Source organism: Pan troglodytes, chromosome 5 (genome assembly GCF_028858775.2).
Source record: "Pan troglodytes isolate AG18354 chromosome 5, NHGRI_mPanTro3-v2.0_pri, whole genome shotgun sequence".
NCBI classification, from domain to species: domain Eukaryota; kingdom Metazoa; phylum Chordata; class Mammalia; order Primates; family Hominidae; genus Pan; species Pan troglodytes.
In genome coordinates this window covers 8,371,694-8,392,290 of record NC_072403.2, presented here as the reverse complement: position 1 = coordinate 8,392,290, position 20,597 = coordinate 8,371,694, and the positions used below count along the sequence as shown (strand labels likewise).

The following is a 20,597-nucleotide window of genomic DNA, read 5'->3' as shown; positions in this document are numbered from 1 at the left end:
TGGTGGGAACGTAAACTAATACAGGTATTCTGGAAACCAGTATGGAGGGTCCTTAAAAAACTAACAGTAGAACTACCACACAATCCAGCAATCCCACTTCGGGGTATATGCTCAAAGGATTTGAAGTCAGTACGTTAAAGGAATGTCTTCACCCCCATGTTCATTGCAGCACTATTCACAATGGCCAAGATATGGAGTCAAGCTAAGTGTCCAGCAATGGATGAACAAATAAAGAAAATGTGGTGTATATATTCACAGTGGAATGCCACTCAGCCTTTAAAAAGAAGGAAATGCTTTCATTTTTGACAACATGGATTGACCTGGAGGACATTATGGTAAGTAAATTAAGCCAGGCACAGAGAGGCAGATACCACGTGATCTCACTTATATGTGGAATCCAAAACACGCAAACACATAGAATTAGAAAGTGGAATAGTGGTTACCAAGGGCAGGACAGTGGATGGACTGGGGAGATGCTGGTCAAAGGGTGCAAAATTTCAGTTAGGAGAAATACATTTTTTTGATCTACTGCAGAGCATGATGACTATAGTTAATAATAATGTATTACGTATTTCAAAATGGCCAAGAGTAAATTTAAAGCGTTCTCACCATAAAAAATAAGTATATGAGGTGATGGATCTGTTAACTGGCTTGATTTAATCATTCTACAGGGTATACCTATATCACAGCATCATGGTGTACCCCATAAGTATATAAAATTTAATTTGTCAATTAAAAATTAAAAATAAAATTTAAAACTTAATAAATGAAAAAAGTCACTGAAAAGTAAAAGAAAAATAACATTTTTTTCTAGGTGCAAAACAATTTTTTTGGAGATGAGGTCTCACTCTGACACCTAGGCTGGAGTACAGTGGTGCTCACTGCAGCTTCAAACTCCCAGGCTCAAGCAATCCTCTCCCCTTAGCCTCCCAAGTAGCTGAGACTAAAGGTGTGTGCCACCATACCTGAGTAATTTTTAAAATTTTTTGTAGAGACGGAGTTTTGCCATGTTGCCCAGGCTGGTTTGGAACTCTTGGGCTTAAGCGATCCACCCACCTTGGCCTCCCAAAGTGCTGGGCTTACAGGTGTGAGCCACCATTCCCAGCCAGATGCAAAACAATTTTTAATTAAAAAAAATTGTAGATTTTTCTTAAAAAAAAGAAAGAGGAAGGAAGGAAGAAACGAAGAAAGGAAGAAAGAAAGAGAGAAAGAAAGCAAGCAAGCAAGCAAGAAAGAAAGAGAAAGAAAGAAAACTCAATGTAACACCAGAGAGTAGCCCAAGGACTGAGCAGAGGAAAGCCTACTGCCACTGCCATTAGCACCAACACACGTGAAACATACAATGAAGAGATCAAAACCCAGTGTATAATTATTACTGTTGAATCCCCCAAAATGTCACCAGTCAATTAACTGCTAATTAAGCAAAATTAAGTTTATTTGAGCTCATTGCAGGAAGAGACAACATCACCTTAACGGAATCTTAGCAGAGTCTCAGAAGAACAAAGCCAGCAGTGGAGCCTTCTGACTTTGGGCTCTGGGCTCGAGTTGTTTAAGGCGGGTATTCCAAGGTAAGGAATGATAGGGACTGGGCATTTGGGATTGGTGGATGCATCAAAATGACTGTCTTGAAGTGAGTGTGGGTAAGTTCACTGTTTTTTAAATAAGCAAGCTGTTTGCCTCGGTGAGCAGGCTATTTTCTCCAATAAATTGACTGAAAAAATTTCCTGAAGCAAACAGTGAAAATAATTTTTGATTTTCAACCTTATCTCCCCCGGGCAAAGTGTCCCGTGAACAAACAAATCATGTTGACATGGGTGGTCTCAATTCTATCTTCACACAGCAACTTTTGGTTTCAGTTGAACCCTAATAGAGAGTTCCTACTTACATGATCACCCACTATATGCTGAGCACGTTCTACATGTTTTATGAAGAAACATGAAAGTAACTATTGGTGTCCCCATTTACTGACAAAGAAACAAGTCTAAAAGCTATTAAGTCATTTGCAAAACCCTTCTGGATCAATCATTTCCTGAAAGAAAAAGATGGCACAGAAGTAAGTTTTATCTGACATAAATAGAAACTGAGGCAGGTTTAAAGGTTTGGGCCAAAGTCTACAGCCCTCTGGAATGACTCTAGGATGACTTTGAAGGATGTGAACTTTGTTTGCCTGATCTCCTGTCTATAGATCATAAGTAATTGTGGTTTTTGCCATTAAAAGTTTTGACGTTACTTTTAAATGGCAAAAACCTCAATTACTTTTCCACCAACCTAACAGCATATTTTCCTCCTCCTTCCTTTTTTTTTTTTTTTTTTTGAGACGGAGTCTTGCTCTGTCACCCAGGCTGGAGCGCAGTGGCGCAATCTCGGCTCACTGCAAGCTCCACCTCCCGGGTTCACGCTATTCTCCTGCCTCAGCCTCCCAAGTAGCTGGGACTACAGGCGCCCGCCACCATGCCCAGCTAATTTTTTGTATTTTTAGTAGAGACAGGGTTTCACTGTTAGTCAAGATGGTCTCGATCTCCTGACCTCGTGATCCGCCTGCCTCGGCCTCCCAAAGTGCTGGGATTACAGGCGTGAGCCACCGCGCCTGTCTCCTCCTCCTTCTTGATGCCCCTTTACATCAAGAAAATCACAGTTCCTGTCCAAGAGAAGTTCACAGTCTGATTTATTCACTTAACAACTAACTTAGCATCTACTCTCCCTACTCGCAAACTGAATAGTATGGGCACCTTAAGACCCCACACCTCAGGACGGGGTTTACACTCAGAAGGTCACCTTTCCCCAGCGTGGACTTCATGTGAGGCATGAGAAACTATCACGTTACTTTCCTAAGGAATTAAATGGTCTGAGCACTGTAGCAACTTTTCTTTCTCAGTATAATCCATGAAAAACATGGCCTAAATCATGATAACACTAAGCCCCAGATTTTCAGAGTAGGACATGAAATTATATCTTAGTGACTTCCTTTGACCCAAAAGAAAAATGCAAAGCTGGCCTCACTTGGTTTATCTTCATGTTAATCGTGAAGGAGGAGTGTGTTTAAAACACCAAGCAGACGAATGCCATTTTTCAACTTTTTCCACACAATGTTAGGTGCCTCTTGAGCTACGGTATTTGTTTAAATCATCGACTCCAATGACCCTACTCTCTCTATTTATTATGCTTTGGATGAAATAATATTGTAGGAGTTCCTATTTTTTAAATTCCATGCTACTATAAAATATACACTGGATCCATCACTATTTCACCAATCCGTTCATGACTTTGAAATCATAAATGGGTTAGCTTCAAACCTTCCTTTTCTGAGAAAAATAAGATAAACCCTGTTTCATTTACTTTGGAAAGTGCTAGTTTCTTTATTTCAAATACACAGCTCAGATTTATGTTTTCTTTTTAATAGAATTTTCTGTTTTTCTAATGCCTAGCCTGGATGATCATCTTTGGAAAACAGAACTGCTTTTGGACAAATGCTGATATCACAGATGAAAAGGGGATATAACTCTTTACACATGAAAGGGAAGATTTCCCTTAGTTCTTACCTCAGCAATAACAGCAGCAATAGATTCTATCCAAGAAGTTTTAATCACATATGTCAGCATGATATTTTTATAATAAAGAGAACTTAATTGTTAACTGATCACAAATTAACTATCTATTATTGTGTTGGGCCAAATATTGTTTAAAATGAATGATCATTCTTTCTTAAAAATTCTTTCTTCCTCAAAAAGATTATATCAATTTTATTAATTGTAATGGGAGTATATTTACGTAGCTAACATACCAATGTAAACATAGGCATGATATAAATCTGTAAATTAATAGCAACACTGAAGCTATTTGAAATAACATAGTTACGTTTTGGCCATTAAGATTGACAAATAGGCCAGGTGCCATAGCTCACACCTGTAATCCCAACACTTCAGGAGGCTGAGGCAGGCAGATCTCTTGAGGTCAGGAGTTCGAGACCAACCTGGTCAACAAGATAAAACCCCATCTCTACTAAAAATACAAAAAATTAGCCAGGTGTGGTGGCACGTGCCTGTAGTCCCAGCTACTTGGGAGGCTGAGGCAGGAGAATCGTCTGAACCCAGGAGGCAGAGGTTGCAGTGAGCCAAGGTTGTGCTGCCACACTCCAGGCTGGGACTGTCTCAAAAAAAAAAAAAAAAGAAAGAAAAGAAAAAAAAGATTAGCAAATACATAATTGGAATAGTTGATATACCTGTTATTTCTACCCTGTCCAACCTACGGGATCTCTTTATGAGTAAATGGAGTCAGGGATTTTGAAACTATGCTTAGTGTTACAAATAGCAAGTTATAAAAAAAGTGACCATTTAGAACAGTGTTTCTCAATCTTTTACTCATTACCACCCCTCCGCCAAGGAACCCTTTTTAGACATCTTCCCTAATCAATCCCCCATATGATTCTAATACCACAGATATGGTGTTTATGTACTACATATGTGTATATCTGTGACTTATATATAAAAAGGATTTTTAAAACACACCCCTTAAGAACCAATTTTTATTCATCTGGGGGCAATATTACCCCTATTGATTTTGAGGATTTAAAAATATAGAGAAAGATAGCAGCCCCCAAATTCCCACTTGGAAAGAGGGTTGTTCTACTTTTCTTGAATCACAGCCAAAAACAATGGGCCTAGATCAAAATAAATACAAAATCATTTTCTGGGATTGGGTGGGGAAAGATAAATCTTCATTTCTAAGCTGACTTTTTTCCCCTGAAAATATTAGTTGTTATCTAACAGCAGTGAGCCTATTACTGACTGAAAGGAAATGTTGACCTTTGGTACTCAGCCCCGTATATGACTATAAACACGACTTCACCCATTACCATCATCACTCACTCATTCACTTCCTGACATTTGCCCAACCAGCTCTGCCTCAGGAGTTAGAGATGCAAGGAAGGATAACACTCAACTTGAATTTCTTCATTCCACTAATGAGACCAGCAATCTTAGAAGTAGTAAAAAAGTAAACAAATCTATGTATTCCAAAACACCTAGAATGTCTAAAGAAAGAAAGTGTATTGCTATTTCTGGAAGAGAAATAAAGCATAACATTGAGAGGCAGTGATTATGAATCACAGCCCTGTTACCGTGTACATAGAGACAATTTCCATTCTTTTGAATAAGCAAACCAACAGCCTGACTTTGGCCATCCACAAGTGTGTCAACAAATCTGCCTTAAAACTGACTTGCAAAAGTTTGAGTTACAACTTTAAAGGGCTCATAAAGGAATGGTGAGATGGTGTCTTGTGGCAGCCAGCTTCTACTTTGAATTTAATTAAGTATTTCAACCACTGTAGGTTAAAACGTTGATTCCCAAATGGGGCTTCCACACGGGAGTTGTAGTTTTTCAAAACAGTTGCCTCCTCCATTTGTTTTTGTCTCCAGCCAGCCTTAAACCTCAGGCACCACCTGCTTTAAAAGTTCCCTTTCACAGCCATGATGTAGTGGGAGGACATGCAGCTTTGGCAAGATCATGGTTCACTGAAAAGCAACTTTGCACTAGCACACCATTTATTTTTGAAATGCTGGCAAAATTGAAAAAGCCTTTAACTCCACAAGGGGTAACATTTTTCTTTAGGAAAATTGTCAACACAGGTAAAACAGCTGTGGGCAAATTAAGAGAAATTAGCTATTGAGTCAAATTCCTGTAGCTTGGGGATGATTTTCATTGACATAAACGTAGTCTAAAGTCATAAAAAGGAGTGTTTCCCAAACGAGATCCAGGGATGCTGATGATAGCGAGTCTGTGATCTATCGTCCATCTGAGAGTGAACGGGGAAATCACATCATCCCTAACTATTTGGCTGCTCCTACTCTTGTTAACAAGGGCCGAGAGCCCCAGTAAGTAAGTGGTGGGAGGAAGGTCAGCACAGATGGGGATGTGGGGACAAATCACATGCATATGACCACCAAAAAGGGAGCTGATGTCAAACGGTATCCCAGAGGCTGGCCTGGCCAAGCTTCTCAGACAGTCTCCATCTTCTCTATGATTTAATAGCTGCAAAGAGTATGAATGTTGTGAGAGACAATTTTGATGGTGTAAGTCTTATAAGAAGTCTGGGAAATAATAATGGCAAAAGCCCCTTTTCACCAACTAAGAAAGAAATTACAGCCTTTCCAAAATTCCTACCCGTAAGTCCAGATTTTAAACTTGGCTGCTGTCTATGAAATAATAATAATAATGAGGGCTTCCTTTGTCCAAGAGATGAGTTTCAGGGGAGAGGTAGAAAGAAGACAAAGATAGCAAAACAGATTGTCAGGGTGAAAGTAAGAGTGTAGGTGGCTATGGAGCCAGAGAGAGAATAAAATGTAGTCAAAAGAATCAGAGCACCTGGGGTTGAATTGTTCATTTACATCAACATTTCCAAAAGTATCTTCCCTGGACCATAAGTTAACTATGTTCAGAAATGCATGATCATCTCTCACATGGTGTTTAACAGTGTCTATTTCTATATTCAATTCTCTAAGGAGTCCTGCAATGTGGGATATTTACCGTTCATTACAACAGACCATTCATGGTGGATGTCAGTTGTGTTATAAAACTAGCTTGTACCGGCCGGGCGCGGTGGCTCACGCCTGTAATCCCTGCACTTTGGGAGGCAGAGGCGGGCGGATCACGAGGTCAGGAGATTGAGACCATCCTGGCTAACACAGTGAAACCCCATCTCTACTAAAAATACAAAAAATTAGCCGGGCGTGGTGGCGGGCGCCTGTAGTCCCAGCTACTCGGGAGGCTGAGGCAGGAGAATGGCCTGAACCCAGGAGGCGGAGCTTGCAGTGAGCCGAGATTGTGCCACTGTACTCCAGCCTGGGCGACAGAGCGAGATTCCGTCTCAAAAAAAAAAAAAAAAAAAAAAAACTAGCTTGTACCAGTTCATGAGAGCTGTTTTTAAATTTTTAGGAATTGGCAAACAGGTGTTAAAAATGTAATTGTTAAAAAATCAGTTATAAAATTACAGTTAAATACATTAAAAACAAAGGAAAATAAGCTCACCCAGTGAGTTTGTTTTTAAATTCCAGTTATTTTATTTTTTAGTTCGGCAGAGTGGGGTAACTAAAGTTATCTTTCCATCTATTTTAAGAGTGTCCACAATTGCTTTTTAGAACATTTTAATATTAATAATAGTGCCTCTAATATCTTTGTCATTTAATTCCAAAGTCTGTGTCATCTTAACAGTGTCTGTTGATTGCTTTTTGCCATCTGAGCTGAGATTTGTCTAATTCTTCCCATGCCAAGTAATTTTGGGTTGTGTCCTAGACAGTTTGACTATTATGTTATGAATGGGGTCTTCTTTAAATCCTATGGGAAATGTTGGTATTTTTGTCTTAGCAGACAATAAAATCCAGGTAGGTTCAGGCTTAAGTTCCAACCCGCCATCTTTGGTCTGTGGTTTCAAGGTCAGTTCAATTTTCAGGGCCTTTGCAGTGTTGTTTACATCTGTCCACAAATGTGCTACTCAGTGACTGCCTGGACCCTAGACAGCGGTCTGTCTGTTACTTCAGTTCTCAAAGTCCTTTGTGTGCTGATTAGAATCACATTCATTTGTGTGCAGCTCAGGGGGAGCCAGGATTTCATAACTACCTTGAAGGGTTGCTTTCCCAAACTCCTTCCCCTCTGTGCTCTTGTGAGTCCTTGCTAGTTCCCCGGCCCTCCCCTTTTTGATCCTCCACCTGGAAAGCTGGAACTTTAGTTACCCCCTGTGCTGAGCCCTTCTGCAGCTGCACCCACATCCTGGACCCAGCGGTGAAGAGAACTGGAGGAAAAACCTGGTAGACTCACTGCCAGCTCAGCAGTACTTGGAGTTGTGGCCTCCTTCTCCAGTCAACCTTCCACAACTTGCTCTTCTGAGTCCTCCAGTAGCTGCTCCGTGCCTTCGTCCTGGCCCTGCAGCTACATACCACTGGAGAGATGGGGAGGAGAGGAGGAGAGCTTGCTCTGTGCCATCAGGAGCTCCCTGCAGCTTCTGTCAGCCTGCCTTCTTTCTGCCCTCCAAGAGAAGGCACTGTCTATTCTTTATTTCTTTTCAGGAGAGGTAGCCCTGGTTTCTTCAATGATCCCTTATAGTTTATCGTTTCCAGACTCCTCTTCATCTCACTCACTTGCCTCTGGATTTCCCAAATGCATTATTTTTCTTAAAGTGTGGTGCCCATAATATGAAACTCTTACCTCCTCTGATCTGTATACTGCAAATCTACTAACTCAGTCGAAAGTACGTTTGCATTTTCAGTAATTGCATTTCATTATTGGCTCAGGCTAAACTTTTGGAAGCCCCAGGTCTTTTGCATATAAATAATGTTAGGTCTTTGTCACATTACTGCAATTGGTCATTTTCACCTGGATGCAGGAATTTAGTATTATTAATATTTCATTTTACCTTATCGGCTCTAGTTTGTCATTCTTGCCTATTGAAGCAATGTAGAATTCTGATACTCTTATCTATTTTATTGGTTATCCCCTTTAGCTTCATGTAGTGATAACAGAGGCAGGTTTTATTAAGTTCTGGGGAGCCTGGCACAGCAGAAAGACTTTCAGAAGTTCAGGTCCATCTCTGCCTTCTCACTTCAGCTGGTAATATCCTCCCCCGACACATCCCATTTGCTTTGCCTGAACATAAGTAATCCTCAACTATAGACAGAGTTCAAGCTATTTCTCTTGGCATTTCTTTGCCCCACGTCAAACAAGGGCTAAGTCTAGACACCTGTTTGGATGTGTTCTGTGTTACGTAAAGCAGAGCGGATGGATACCCTACAGTGGCTAAGAGCTCTGGCCCGCTACTCCAGAGGAATTTGAATTGGAGAAATTGTTACAGAACAGCTTTCCCACACCAGAGATAGGAAAGAGAGGTGACTTTGGTACTGAGAGAAAAGAAGGAAAGAGGAGGAATAAGATGAAGAAATATTGAAGGGAGACAAAGAGAAGGGGAAGGGAGGGAAGAGGAGGCAAAAATGGAGCCGAAAGGAGGAAGCTTTTGGTGCTACAGGGCCCGCCTCGTTCATGCTAGCCTGTGCCCTGGTGGACCCATGTCTTACACGCACCCTGACAGGAGCTGGATGGCAGCGCCCAGCCACACTGCATGGCAAGCATCGTCTTCTCGTGTTGAGATAGCTTCACAAAGAGCTCCAGGAATCCCATTGCCAGAGGTCATGAACTGGGCAAAATGGTGCTCTTTCCAGAAAAAAAACGTGGAGTCTGCAGGAGAGAATTATGGATCAACAAACCAGAGTCCAGTAAAAGAGAAAAGTGAATCTGGAGAGAATTGAGGAAGACATTTTAATGGAAATTTTCAAACATATGGCAAAACAGAGTAATCTAATAAACCTCCCTGTGCCCAACACGTAGCTTCAATAACAGTTAGCTCACACCCAAGCCGGTCTCACCTAGACCCTCACCTGCATCCCCTACTAGCTCGCCCCACTGGACGGTTCTGAAGCAAATCCCAGACCTCATTCCATTTCCTTCATATAAACTCCAAGGGAAAGTAAAACTTGAAGAAAAGCAAAAATAAAGCCACTGAAGGAAAATTTGAAGGGCCCAGTGGGGAAAGGAGAAAAGAAATTCATCCCTAGGAATTATTCTCAGATTTTGGTAACATTTTACTTTGTAAATAAGACATAAGATTCCATTACCACTCCTTTTTATTAATACTACAGCAGAAATCAGACAGTTCATAGGGAAACAAGACTGATATTGGGGGGAAATCTACCCACCCCATAGGGTTAAACATGAAAGAAACATTTGAGCTGCGTTGGTCCGTGGTGACAATGTTTTTTAAAATATATGGGCTGTGACCATATTTTTAAAGTTTGTATTTATTTTGCTTCGTTCCATGAGATGTAAACTGGGATATTCAGTTATAAAACAGCATTTTATGGCTTCTGGGTAATTCCCCAAGAGAGGAAAATAAAGTTTCTTTGCCTCCAAAAAAGTGATAAATGTTTAATGAAACATCTAGACCTTTCCCCCTTAAAGTTTAGGCATGACTTTAGAATATTTTTATAAGCATCTGATATCTTCCACCTGAATTTAGCTGATGAATTAGAGGCCAGGTACGGGTCTGGAAAAAGGAAAAGAAATACGTGAGGTTCCCAAAGCAGGATTTGCTCTTTAGTGCTGGGAATTGCCAATCAAATGAGAGCTGTGTGCCTGGGAGGTTCATGAATTGCCTCCAAAGAACAAACCCCACTCGGAAACTACGGACAAAGGTTCAGAATGTCATCCTTAGCTCCAATTGCTGGCTACTTAAAAAGTATGACTATTTTCTCTTTCACACACATACACAGGCACGTCCACATACACAGTCCATAAAGGGTTTTCCAGCATCAGGTGGCTTTTAACTTGTTTCAGGGAGGTATAAAACAAACTGGAAACAAATACGTGAGATGTCACTTAGAATAAACAAAGATTTCCAAGCAAAAGAGGAAAAATCTTGAAAAGGCATAGTTAAGATTTCACCAAAGCTTAAACCTTTCTCCGTGAGCTCTAGACCTGCGAGCCCCTGATGCAGACAGTCCCGCCCCACCGCCTTCGTCCGCGGTGGCTTCCTCTCCGTGTAGTGTGGCTGGTGAGAGTCGTGGCTGTGAACACCCGCATCGCAATGGGCACGCCATCCTCAAGGTGCGGACTTGCCCCCTTTTCGCCCCTTTTATTTCCTGTTATGGTGTTATTTGCTGCCTTATTTTTATACCTCTGGTTTTCATTTAATAAAAGTCAGAAGTAGTAGGCTGTAAATCTCTTTATGTTCTATGCGGCTGGGCCAGCCAATCCTCAGCCCCTACCTGAGACCTCTCCTGCCAAAGCCCACGGTTCCAGCCCCAGGGGAGGGCAGGCCGGGCGGGGAGGCAGGGAACGGAGACTTTTTGCCCGGGGCCTGTTAACCTGAGTATACTTTCTCCTTCTCGGGTTTGTTTTCTCAGCTGGTGGCACACGCTCTGCTCCAGCACCACTAGGCCTAGTGGAAAACGGCTTCCTGCAAGATCTAACGGTCCATTTTAAAGAAGTGGTTTGGAGTTCAGAAGAAGGGAGCTCAGTTATAGCTCTGTGCCCAGCTTTCTCTGTTTTTCTTAGTCCATGGAAATAGGAGATGTGTAAATAGTTCATGTTTCACATTCCACCTGTACCAAAATCAGCCAAGGCAGACAAGGCTGGCTCTTTAGGCCCTCCTGCACTTCAACCATTAGTGTCTTCCCACACTCTCCTTATGTCCCCATCACCCGATTTTCTACCCATTCCCCGCCACACACGCACACTTGTTCACATCCCAAGGGAAAATACGTCTTTTCCTGAAATCATCCATCCTTACAACATCCTATGATGCGTTGACTTTTCTGCTCTGAGCCCCAGCTCGACATACCAATGGGCATCCTTGTAATCATCGGCACTCAGAGGAGGGTTTATTCCTCTTTTTTTCCTCTAACGAAACATTAGCAAAAGTTGGCCTCGAAGAACCTAGCTGAGAGCTCTCAACTGGGAACTGAAGAGGAGAGACATCAGGATGTTTGCGGCAGCCTGAGAAGGAACGCACCTGTCCTCTGTGGGTGTCCCCTGACCCACATCTTCCCTTTTTTTTAAAACCTCAGCTGGAAAATGGCCCTAGAGCTTCCATGGGCAAAGAATCCCCCGCCTGTCATGGAGCAGACACTCAACCAGGTCCCTTGCTTGAAGATTACTGTGAAAGGAATGAATGAGTGATTAGCGATGGCGCGGACCAGCTCTGTAAAACCCCTAATGACAGAAGGGACAGAGGAACATGTTCCACCTGCCTTCAAGCTCTCCAGCTGTTACTGACACCTACACAGAGGCCAGAGCTAGATGGCCTTCAGGGGTATTTCGAGATGAGGTAAAACCTGTCCCGTTAAGCAGCAGCCCTGGCCTCAGGCCAGGCCCAGAGGAAACGTGTTGGGAGCCAGGAATGCCCAATTCCTATTCCAGGGGCCTCTTTCCCTGCTAGAAACGGGAAGGAGGAGGAGGAAGCTTCTCTGTGTCTTAGAGTCTCAAGGGTCAGTGAAATATCTTGAGGAAAGAAATAAAGAAGAAGGAAGGAGGGAGAGTAAGCAGGGAACGGCAGAGACGATGTTGAAGAGAAGGACGGAGACGTCCCCCGGGACCCTGAGGTGGGCCCTCCTTGCTGCCATAACTCCAGCTGCTAATTTCCAGTTGTCAAGATTCATCTCCCAGAAAAGTTAAAGCTGAAAAGAACGTGTAATCTTCTTGAGAGAGACCCCACAGTATCTCCAGATGTTTTGGGTTATTCTGTGGTGAGGGCAAAAGGCCTAGGTTGAGAGAAGCAAATATGTTCATTCTTTGAAAGGAGGAAGGTCACCAAGTGGGAACGGTTTCCAGCCTTTGGAAGTATCGCATTTCAGCAGAAGGAGCCAGGAATAAGATATCATTTGTTACCTTTGCTAATCCATTAAGTAGACATTGGACAGCTGAGCTATTATTTGGAACTCTCTGCTATGTATCCTCTAACAAGGAAACAGTGTCCTGCTGAGTTTAGGTGTGGTGTGCGCTAAGGCGACATAAAACTTTCAGCAGCTTTCGATGAAGCTGATTTTTATTTTAGAGAACAGCACACACTGAATCAGTAGGAGAGATTGAAACCGCGGCCTTCCCTCCCCTCATCAGGAAACGCATTATTAGTAAATTACTGGATGCTTTAAACGGTTTATGGTGACGTTTTAAATCAAATCTACCCCCAGAAATAGGGTTTGTATTGAGCATGTGTGTGGTGGGGTTTTCTCCCTAAATGCAGTACCTCAGAATCATTGCAAAGGAGCGATGACATCCAGCTTCTCATTCTCCTGATAAAAACACGGAGGTCTGGGGAGGGTCAGTGACTGCATGAGAGCACAAGCTAACGTGGCGGCAGGGCCAGGACTGGAGCTGTGAGTGGTGTTTCAGAGTGCCAGCTGTCGCCCGGGCAGAACACACATGGACCCAGGAACCACGTGATGGTCCTTGCCACTCCAGTGCCTGCCTGTTGTCTGCACCTTACCTGGGCTTTGGGCTTAGGTCAGCAGCTCTGTCTTCCAGCATGGCTTCTGTTTCTAGTTTGAGCAACACTGAAGGACCAGGTGCAGGGGCGGCCCGGAGCCCAGTGCCAGGTCCTGTGTGGAATAGAAAGGTGTGTGAGCTGCGGATGCTGGAAGCCTGACCCCGCCACGACATCGTTCTGCATGACTTGCAGGTGATTCACACAGACCAGCCAGCACTGGCTGCTGCACCGTCCTTCCTCATTCCCATGACACAGCACAGGCCATGGCAGGTAAAGACAGAGGGCAAATTGAAAATACAGGTTAAAAGTCTCCTTTTCATTGAGTCCTGTTCACCTGACAATGACCCGCTGAGTAGGAAGTGTGGGGCTGACAGGAGGACAGCCCCAGGTGGAGTGAGCCTAAGGCTAAGCCACAAGCGAGGGGCCCAGGCTGGGCCTGGAGCATGGTGTCGCCAGCTTCGAACCCTGCCCAGACAGCCGTGTCTCCCACGCCTCCTCAAAGAGGGCCTCTGATGCACAAATGCTGTTTTGCTTGGCCAGCATAAGTTCCCTCTTCTGCTAACAGCCCCTCAGGTTTCCTGTGGGCCTGACTGTACCCTAGACTCAGGCTTTTGGAGGGTTGGCTGGACATCAAGCTCCTGGCGGGGTGCAGGGGCATTCCACCTGCCTTGCCTTGGTGATTGGCTCAGCGGGGTGATCATGATCCCAGCTGGGTGCAGAGACGCTGTCATGAAGAGAAGCTTCCTCTTTCTGCTGGAACTGCCAGCCATAAAGGTCAAGTAAGTCCTGAGCTTTCAGTTTCCCCCTGAGAGCAAAGCCACCAGGTAGGAAAGCTGAGATACAGAGGGCAGCGGGAAAGGGAGAGACCAAATCCGAATGACCGCATCCTGGAAGGCCTGGGATTCAATTGTGCCCCAGATTGAATCCAACACTGTTCAGTAGGTTCCCATTCTGCCTAAGTCAACAGTTACATTTCTGTCACTGCATCAAATACCAGGTTCATAATTCCAGTGTCCACATAGGGCTATGGGAAAAAACAGGAAAACTCTGAGGCAATTGCCAGTAAAGAATGTAAGCCTAATCGCATTCCACCAAGAGTTCTCCCAAAGCCCCCCTGCAGCCTTGCACTCGGGAGAGCCTCATTTAGCAGTGGAGACACACAACAGTGGCTGCCTTCATTTTGCTCCCTGCTTTGAATTGAGCATGAATTGTGCCATGATGGGGTGCACAGAAGGTAGGGCCGAAGAGCAGAGGGAGACCACCCAGCTGAGCCTGGGACAAAAGACAGCTCTCAAGACAGTTTGCAGGATGAGGGAGAACAAGAAGAGGAACATTTGGGGAGCAGGGGAGATGAAAAGCCCACTTTTAGAAATATGAAATTTTGGGCTATCTGCAGGACATCTGAGTAGTCATGTCCACTCAGGATGTAAAACACAATTCTTAAGGTAATGGTGGACATATGGGTCGGAGATACCAAATTTGTAGTCAACAACATTTGGGCAGTGGGGTTGGGGGAAGGTAGAAGGAGAGGTGGGGTTAGTTAAAACCATGGACACGGATGGATGAGGCTGCCCAGAGACAAGATGAGAGAGGAAGACGACACAGCCAGCCCTTGTGGGACAGCAGCCTTTAAAGGGCAGGACTGGGAGCGGGAACCAGGAAGGAAAACAAAAAGAAATGGTCAAGAATGAGAAGAAAAAAAAAAAAAAACCAATGGGAAATGTCACTGAGGCTAAGCAAGAGAGTGTTTCCAAAAATAAAAGCCATTGAAAAAACCAAATGCCATGGAGATCAAAGAGAAGAAAAGCTGGGAAGGATCCCTGGGATTTAGTGGCCTTCTGTAGAGCAGCTTCATTGGTGTGACAGTGGCATGGACCACACCAGACACACTGAGCTGTCCCTTTCCTGAAGCGTCCTGCCTCTCTCCAAGAGTTCTGTGTGTTTCTCTCTCTCTCCTCCTCCTTCCCTGAGCCCCATACTTGTCTCTGTGTCTCCTTGTTGTGCATGCCTCCATGACCACGCTTAGTACCTTCCAGGGAAATGATTCCCTTTGCATTTTTCTTTCTTACCAGACCATGAGCTTCTCCAAGCCAGGGACTCTGTGACTCATCTTTTTCTTTTAAGTATTGAACTTTGGTATCACTTACATCTGACAAAACGCACACATCTTAAGTAAGCAACTCAATTGATTTTTAGACACGCATCCACCTGGGTGATCCCAGCTAGATGAAGACATACAAGTTTCTAGGACCCGAGACCCCTGCCCCATGACCCCTCCCAGTTGACACTATTCTGACCTCCATCGCCAGGAATTAGTTTTGCCCAGTTTTGAACTTCATAGAAACGGAGCCATGGAGTCTGTACTCTTTGGAGCTGTCTGCTGTCACTTGACCTTTTGTCATCGTATTGCAGGTAACAGTAATCTGCTCCCTTCCACTGCTCTGTGTTGAATGAATCTACCATAATTTACGTGTCCACGGTTCTGTACGCAGACACGTGAGTTGTTTCCAGATTGTGCTGTTAAGAACAATGCTGCTATGGGCACTCTGGTCCAACTCTTTAGTGGACATAGAACTCATGCTGGGAGGGACATGCTCCAGAGCCTGACTGGCATCTGATCGTTTCAGTACTCTCTCCTCATCCTATACATGGGGCCAATAGAGTAGACACCTAATAAGTAAAAATCACCCTGAAGTCATAAGCAAGTTTTCAGCAAATCTCTTACAGGAAGTCACAGTTAAAGCCGTTTCATAGGGTCTTTGTGGTATCATCAACAAATATTTTTGATTCAGTTTCCAAAAGCTTATGAGTAGGCCAAAAGATCAATTAGCAGACAACATCAGCCCCTCTACTTAAAGAAGTCATAATACAGGCTCATATATATGTATATATATATATATTCAGTAGATAAGGCAAACCAGCTTTTGTAATGAATAAGATAGCATATGAAGAATTTGTCTTCAAAGAAGACTCAGAAATAGGATCTGCAGTTTCACCAAGGGGAGAGATGAGACATGTACTCTACTCTAGGTTGGAAGGAGGGCCGGGTCAATGTAACTATTATTTTGCACAAAAAAATATGTTTGGGCAGGAATGGGGCCTCAGCAGGTGCCTCAATAAGTGCCCCAGGAATGAACCTCACCAATCAAGATACCAAATTTGGGGGCTTACTTGTGAGATTCAGTTTTCACTGGTTAGAAGAAGTAAGCACTCCGGGAAAGCCAAGGAAGCAGGAGAAACCAGCCTTCGTAGTATGAAGAATGACATCAGGAAATGCCAGAGTTTCAGACTGTCACTATGTCCCCCTATCCTCACCCCCGCTTTGAGGGGCAGAATTTGACCACAGGCTTGGCCTGAGTTTGCATAAAAAGAAGTGAAATCTTACCTGAAAGAAAGGATAAAAGGAACTGCAAGACACTGCAACTTCCGGTTTGGATGCAAGCCTTTTTCTTCATTCCACTTTCCTCCTTCTCCCAGGCCTCTGCCCAACCCATCACCCCAAGGCAGGATGCAAATCCAAACTTGAAGCCAATAGGATTTACTGGTGTTTTTCTGAGTGGCCTCCGTCCCCTTGGAACACTTTCCAAGAGGGAGGGAAATGACTAACTGCCTGCCCTGCTTAAAGTATCCATGCAAAATGAGGAGAGAAATAATTTAATCACAGGTGCTGGTGAGGGTGAATTGAAGGCCATCAATCCTCTGTGGCTGGCAGGCGCAGATAAGAAACAGAGGACATGTGTGGGGGTGGAAATGAACACAAGCGAATATCCTTTGCTTTCTCAGGCAGGGTCTGCCCCAGAGGGAGCAAACTAATGTGTCTCCCTGAGCATCCAACTCCTCTCATTCAAGTGTCAGCTTAAATACAATGACACACTCATTTGCTTCATGGTCTCCCATTAATAATATATGAGAGTTTCTGTAGAAAGCCTGAAAAAAAACTTTATGGGAAACAATGACAGAGTTTTCACCTGTGGTTCAAGGATGTGTGAACTGGTGACACGGGGGCAGACAAGGAGTGAGTAGTGTACTCACTGGTGTTGGGGACACTGGCTCCTGTGATGCCTGCACCTGGACAGTTCAGAAATCCCAGTGGGAATCTCCAAGGAGGCACAGAACCATCCCAGGGGGCACCATTTACACTGAGAGCCAGTGAGGAACAGAACAGGAATGAACGTCATCACATCACTGTCTGAACATTGGCCAAGTGTCCTGAGATACCCAGAATGCTACTGAATTTTAAGTAGGTTATTTCATTGTCTTGGTAAATGTGCTCAGAAGTGTCAGGGTTAGAACTCCTATGTTTTGGAGTTTTGAATATGTATGTACAATGTAAGCACACGAGATGGAAGGCAAGAAAGGGAAGTGGCTGCAGAAGTTTGAGAACCAACCACATCCCCAAGAAACACTCACCCATTGAAGAATGGTGGGAACACAGCACCTTCTCTATACACTGGGAGTTCTAATGGTCAATACACTCTGGTTTAGCACTTCACTAGAAATTCTTAGAAAATGTAGATTTAACTAAATTAAAAGTTTCCCCAAAGGCAAGCACACAACAGGGCATAAAGTAAATGATGAATAAATAATTTTTTATTTGATCCAACAGTCCCCTCCTTTCCTTTTATCATCTTAATTCACATACACTGAAGGTCTGATTCCTGAAGAATTAATCTTCTATTAAGGAAAATACAGTTTCTAATAGCACCAAAAACATTTATTTCTGGTCCCCACTTTCTCTTCCTTGCTCAGCCTGTCTGATCTCCCAGAGCAATAATACTGCTGACTCATTGGTACCTCCAACCCAGCGATCCAGGCCTTCTGTGGCCCACACCCATGTGATGCCCTTGAAGCTTAGTTTACATTCCATGGTAAATCGGTATAATCACTTCTTTGCACATATCCTCAGCTTCCTTGCTTCTTCTGGCTTGGTCACGCTTCCTTAACAAAAATACAATCTCAATCATGTCTTAACTCTCAAGAAACTCGATTCTACTTCCCTGAGAACATCACAGCACCCAGAAGAGAATGCTTACACTCCCACACCTCACCCACCCATTTCCCAGCATCTGTACCCATGCATTCTGCCTTCCTTCCTTTATTGCAGATAAATTGTACAATCTCCTGCTAAAGCAAAGCTCTCTATTTGCACTGTCCAGCCCATATCCTCAGGTCTACTCAAGGGCATTGCTCCCTGTCTCCTACATCACTATGTTTTCCCATTCAACCAGATTATCAGCATACAATCATGCTACGCTTTCTCTCACTATAAAGTTTCACAGCCAGTTCTCAGTCCTCATCTTACTTGACTCATCAGTAGCTCCAGACATGGCCAATCACTCCTTTCTCCTTGATTCTCTTTCTTCATTTGACTTTCAGGACACCTCACTCCACTTTCCCTCCCACTTCACTGGTCTTTTCCTTCCCATCTTCACTGCTGGCTCCCCTCTACTCCCTGACCTCAGGTGTTGGAGTTTCCCAGAGCCATGTCTTGGCCTCCACCCCCTCTCTATAGACACTCCTTCCCCTGGGGATCTCATCCAGTCTCACAGCTGTAAACAGGATCTATATGCCAATGACCTTCCCCAGTCCACACCTCTCTCCCAAACTTCAACGATCCACTCCACAGACCCCACAGATGTCTGATAAGCATGTCAACTTCAATGAGTCCAAAATCAAACTCTCAATCTTCCCTCCCCAACCAGCAGCCTTTCCCGTTTCAGTTGATGCTGACCCATCTCTAGAGTTGTTTATACCTCTCTCTTTCTCTTCTATGCCTCATCCTAACCTATGGGGAATTCTGACTCTACCTTCAAGATATCCCCAGGACCAAACTCTTCTCACCACCTGCCCTGCTGCTACCAGGTCCAACCCACTGTCATCTCTTGCCTAGATTCCTGCAATTACCTTCTAATAGATTCCCCCACTCCTACCCCACCTCCAGATCTACTCTCAAGGCAAGAGCCAACATTATCCTCAGAAAATGTTCTGCAGGTTATTCAGTCTTCTGCTGAGCACTCTCAGATGGCTTTCTGTGGCCCTCTGAGCAAAAGCAGAAGTCACCCATCCCAACCTACTCAGCTCCCATCATTCCCTCTTTGACCTCACCTGACCTTTCTCCTTAGTATTGCAGCCTGTCCCTACTATGACCATCCATTGCCTGCCCTCTGGTCTATTTTCCTCCCGTCACTGCCCTCACCACCTTCTCATTGATCGTATAATCAATGTATTATCTGCCTTCCTTCACTGGAATATGAACTCCGTGGGGCAGGGTCTTTATTTTGTTCCCTGTTTTTCTCCAAACATCTAGAACAATTTCTGCATGCCATAGGTGTCAACTTTCTTGGACCCACTAAACCAACTTTTTCTGAAGTCGTGTTTGTGCTTGTGGAAATGCAGATCAGGTCTCCCAGAATCCAGGAAGCAGATGGCCTGGGAGTGAGGGTGGGGCATCTGCACATTTAACAAGCTCTCAGGTCGTGCATATCCATGTGGAGTATCCCTGAGAATCACATGCGAAGTCTCTTAATGTCTTTTTAGATTCTGTACCCTTTCTTTAAATGTCAGTCTACAGGTTCCTAATTGATCAGACAGATAAATCCATGTGTAAGCAGACAGAGGTGGAAGGAGGGTCCTTGGAAACCCCGTCTCCTTGTAGTGGCCTCTGAGGGGAAAGGGCCATTCCCCAAGGCTTCATAGAATGAAGACATCTGGTGTAATGTGTAGTGCAAGCCTATTGCTTTTAGGAAATTTTTATTAACGTTAACTTTTTACTGACTCAATTCTCCTGATTGAATTAGACTGCACTAAAATTTAGAATGAGCCTAAAGATGCTAAAATATAAAACTCCCCTCTGGAAATGCAACTTTTCTCTCTCTGCTGCCCCCACTGTCACCCCCACCCAACCTGAGCACAGCTCCTGTCCCTCCCCACTCTGTGGAGGCTGCTGCATTCTGACAGTCTCAGTAGCTTTCTTTACCTCTTGCCACAGGAATCTTCTGCTGCCCTGGGCCATGCTGACTTCAGCCCCAGATCACCCTGATTCTCTCTTTTCTCCATTCCTCTTCCTCGATTTCCCAAATACTACCAAAGTAAATGATGCACCCATGTGGATTGGCTCCATTGCAAATTAATGTTTTTGAGTCTGGACTGGAACCACAGTCCTGCACGATAGCTTACTTGGTCATTGGAGGTCAGTCCCCCTTCCCTTCCCTTCTCCAGTGAAGGCTACACCCAACTTTGCCTACTCTCCTCAAAGTGACAATGCCCTTACACCTCTTAATAAATACCATTCCCTTCTGAGTTGACAGAGAAAACAGATGCTATCTGGCACATACTCCCTCAATTCCCCTCTACTTTTGGACTAACCTTACTAATGTTTTTATGGTTGTGGTTTCAAAAAGATGTCTTCACTTCCTTTCAAGATAATTCTTCCCATGCCCTTCATTCCATCCCCCCAGTTCTCCACTGGAATGTGCCCTCTGTTGTATCTTCTGCCTCTTTCTTTCTACTATCCCTACCTTTCAGCCAGAGGAAAAGAAATACAAAAAGAAAATACATCAACACTGTCAACTCT

The 20,597-nt window shown here is 43.9% G+C and overlaps 1 protein-coding gene across 26 annotated transcripts in view; it reads right to left on the bottom strand.

Moving 5' to 3' along the window:
• LOC134810163 (serine/threonine-protein kinase Nek4-like) overlaps nucleotides 1-20,597 on the bottom strand; it is a 232,505-nt gene that overhangs the window by 34,787 nt on the left and 177,121 nt on the right. For 8 of the 26 annotated variants that reach the window (XM_063812048.1, XM_063812050.1, XM_063812053.1 and 5 more), the window contains 2 exons: nucleotides 13,025-13,136; nucleotides 6,940-9,219 (listed from right to left, as the gene is read on the bottom strand). The exons of 6 other annotated variants lie outside the window; for them this stretch is intronic. In XM_063812048.1, the coding sequence (XP_063668118.1) occupies nucleotides 9,138-9,219; nucleotides 13,025-13,136 (194 nt within the window). In that variant the 3' untranslated portion in view covers nucleotides 6,940-9,137. Of the gene's footprint in view, nucleotides 1-6,939; nucleotides 13,137-20,597 lie in introns of those variants that run through there. 12 more of the 26 variants (XR_010157486.1, XR_010157485.1, XR_010157488.1 and 9 more) reach the window with 4 other exon arrangements.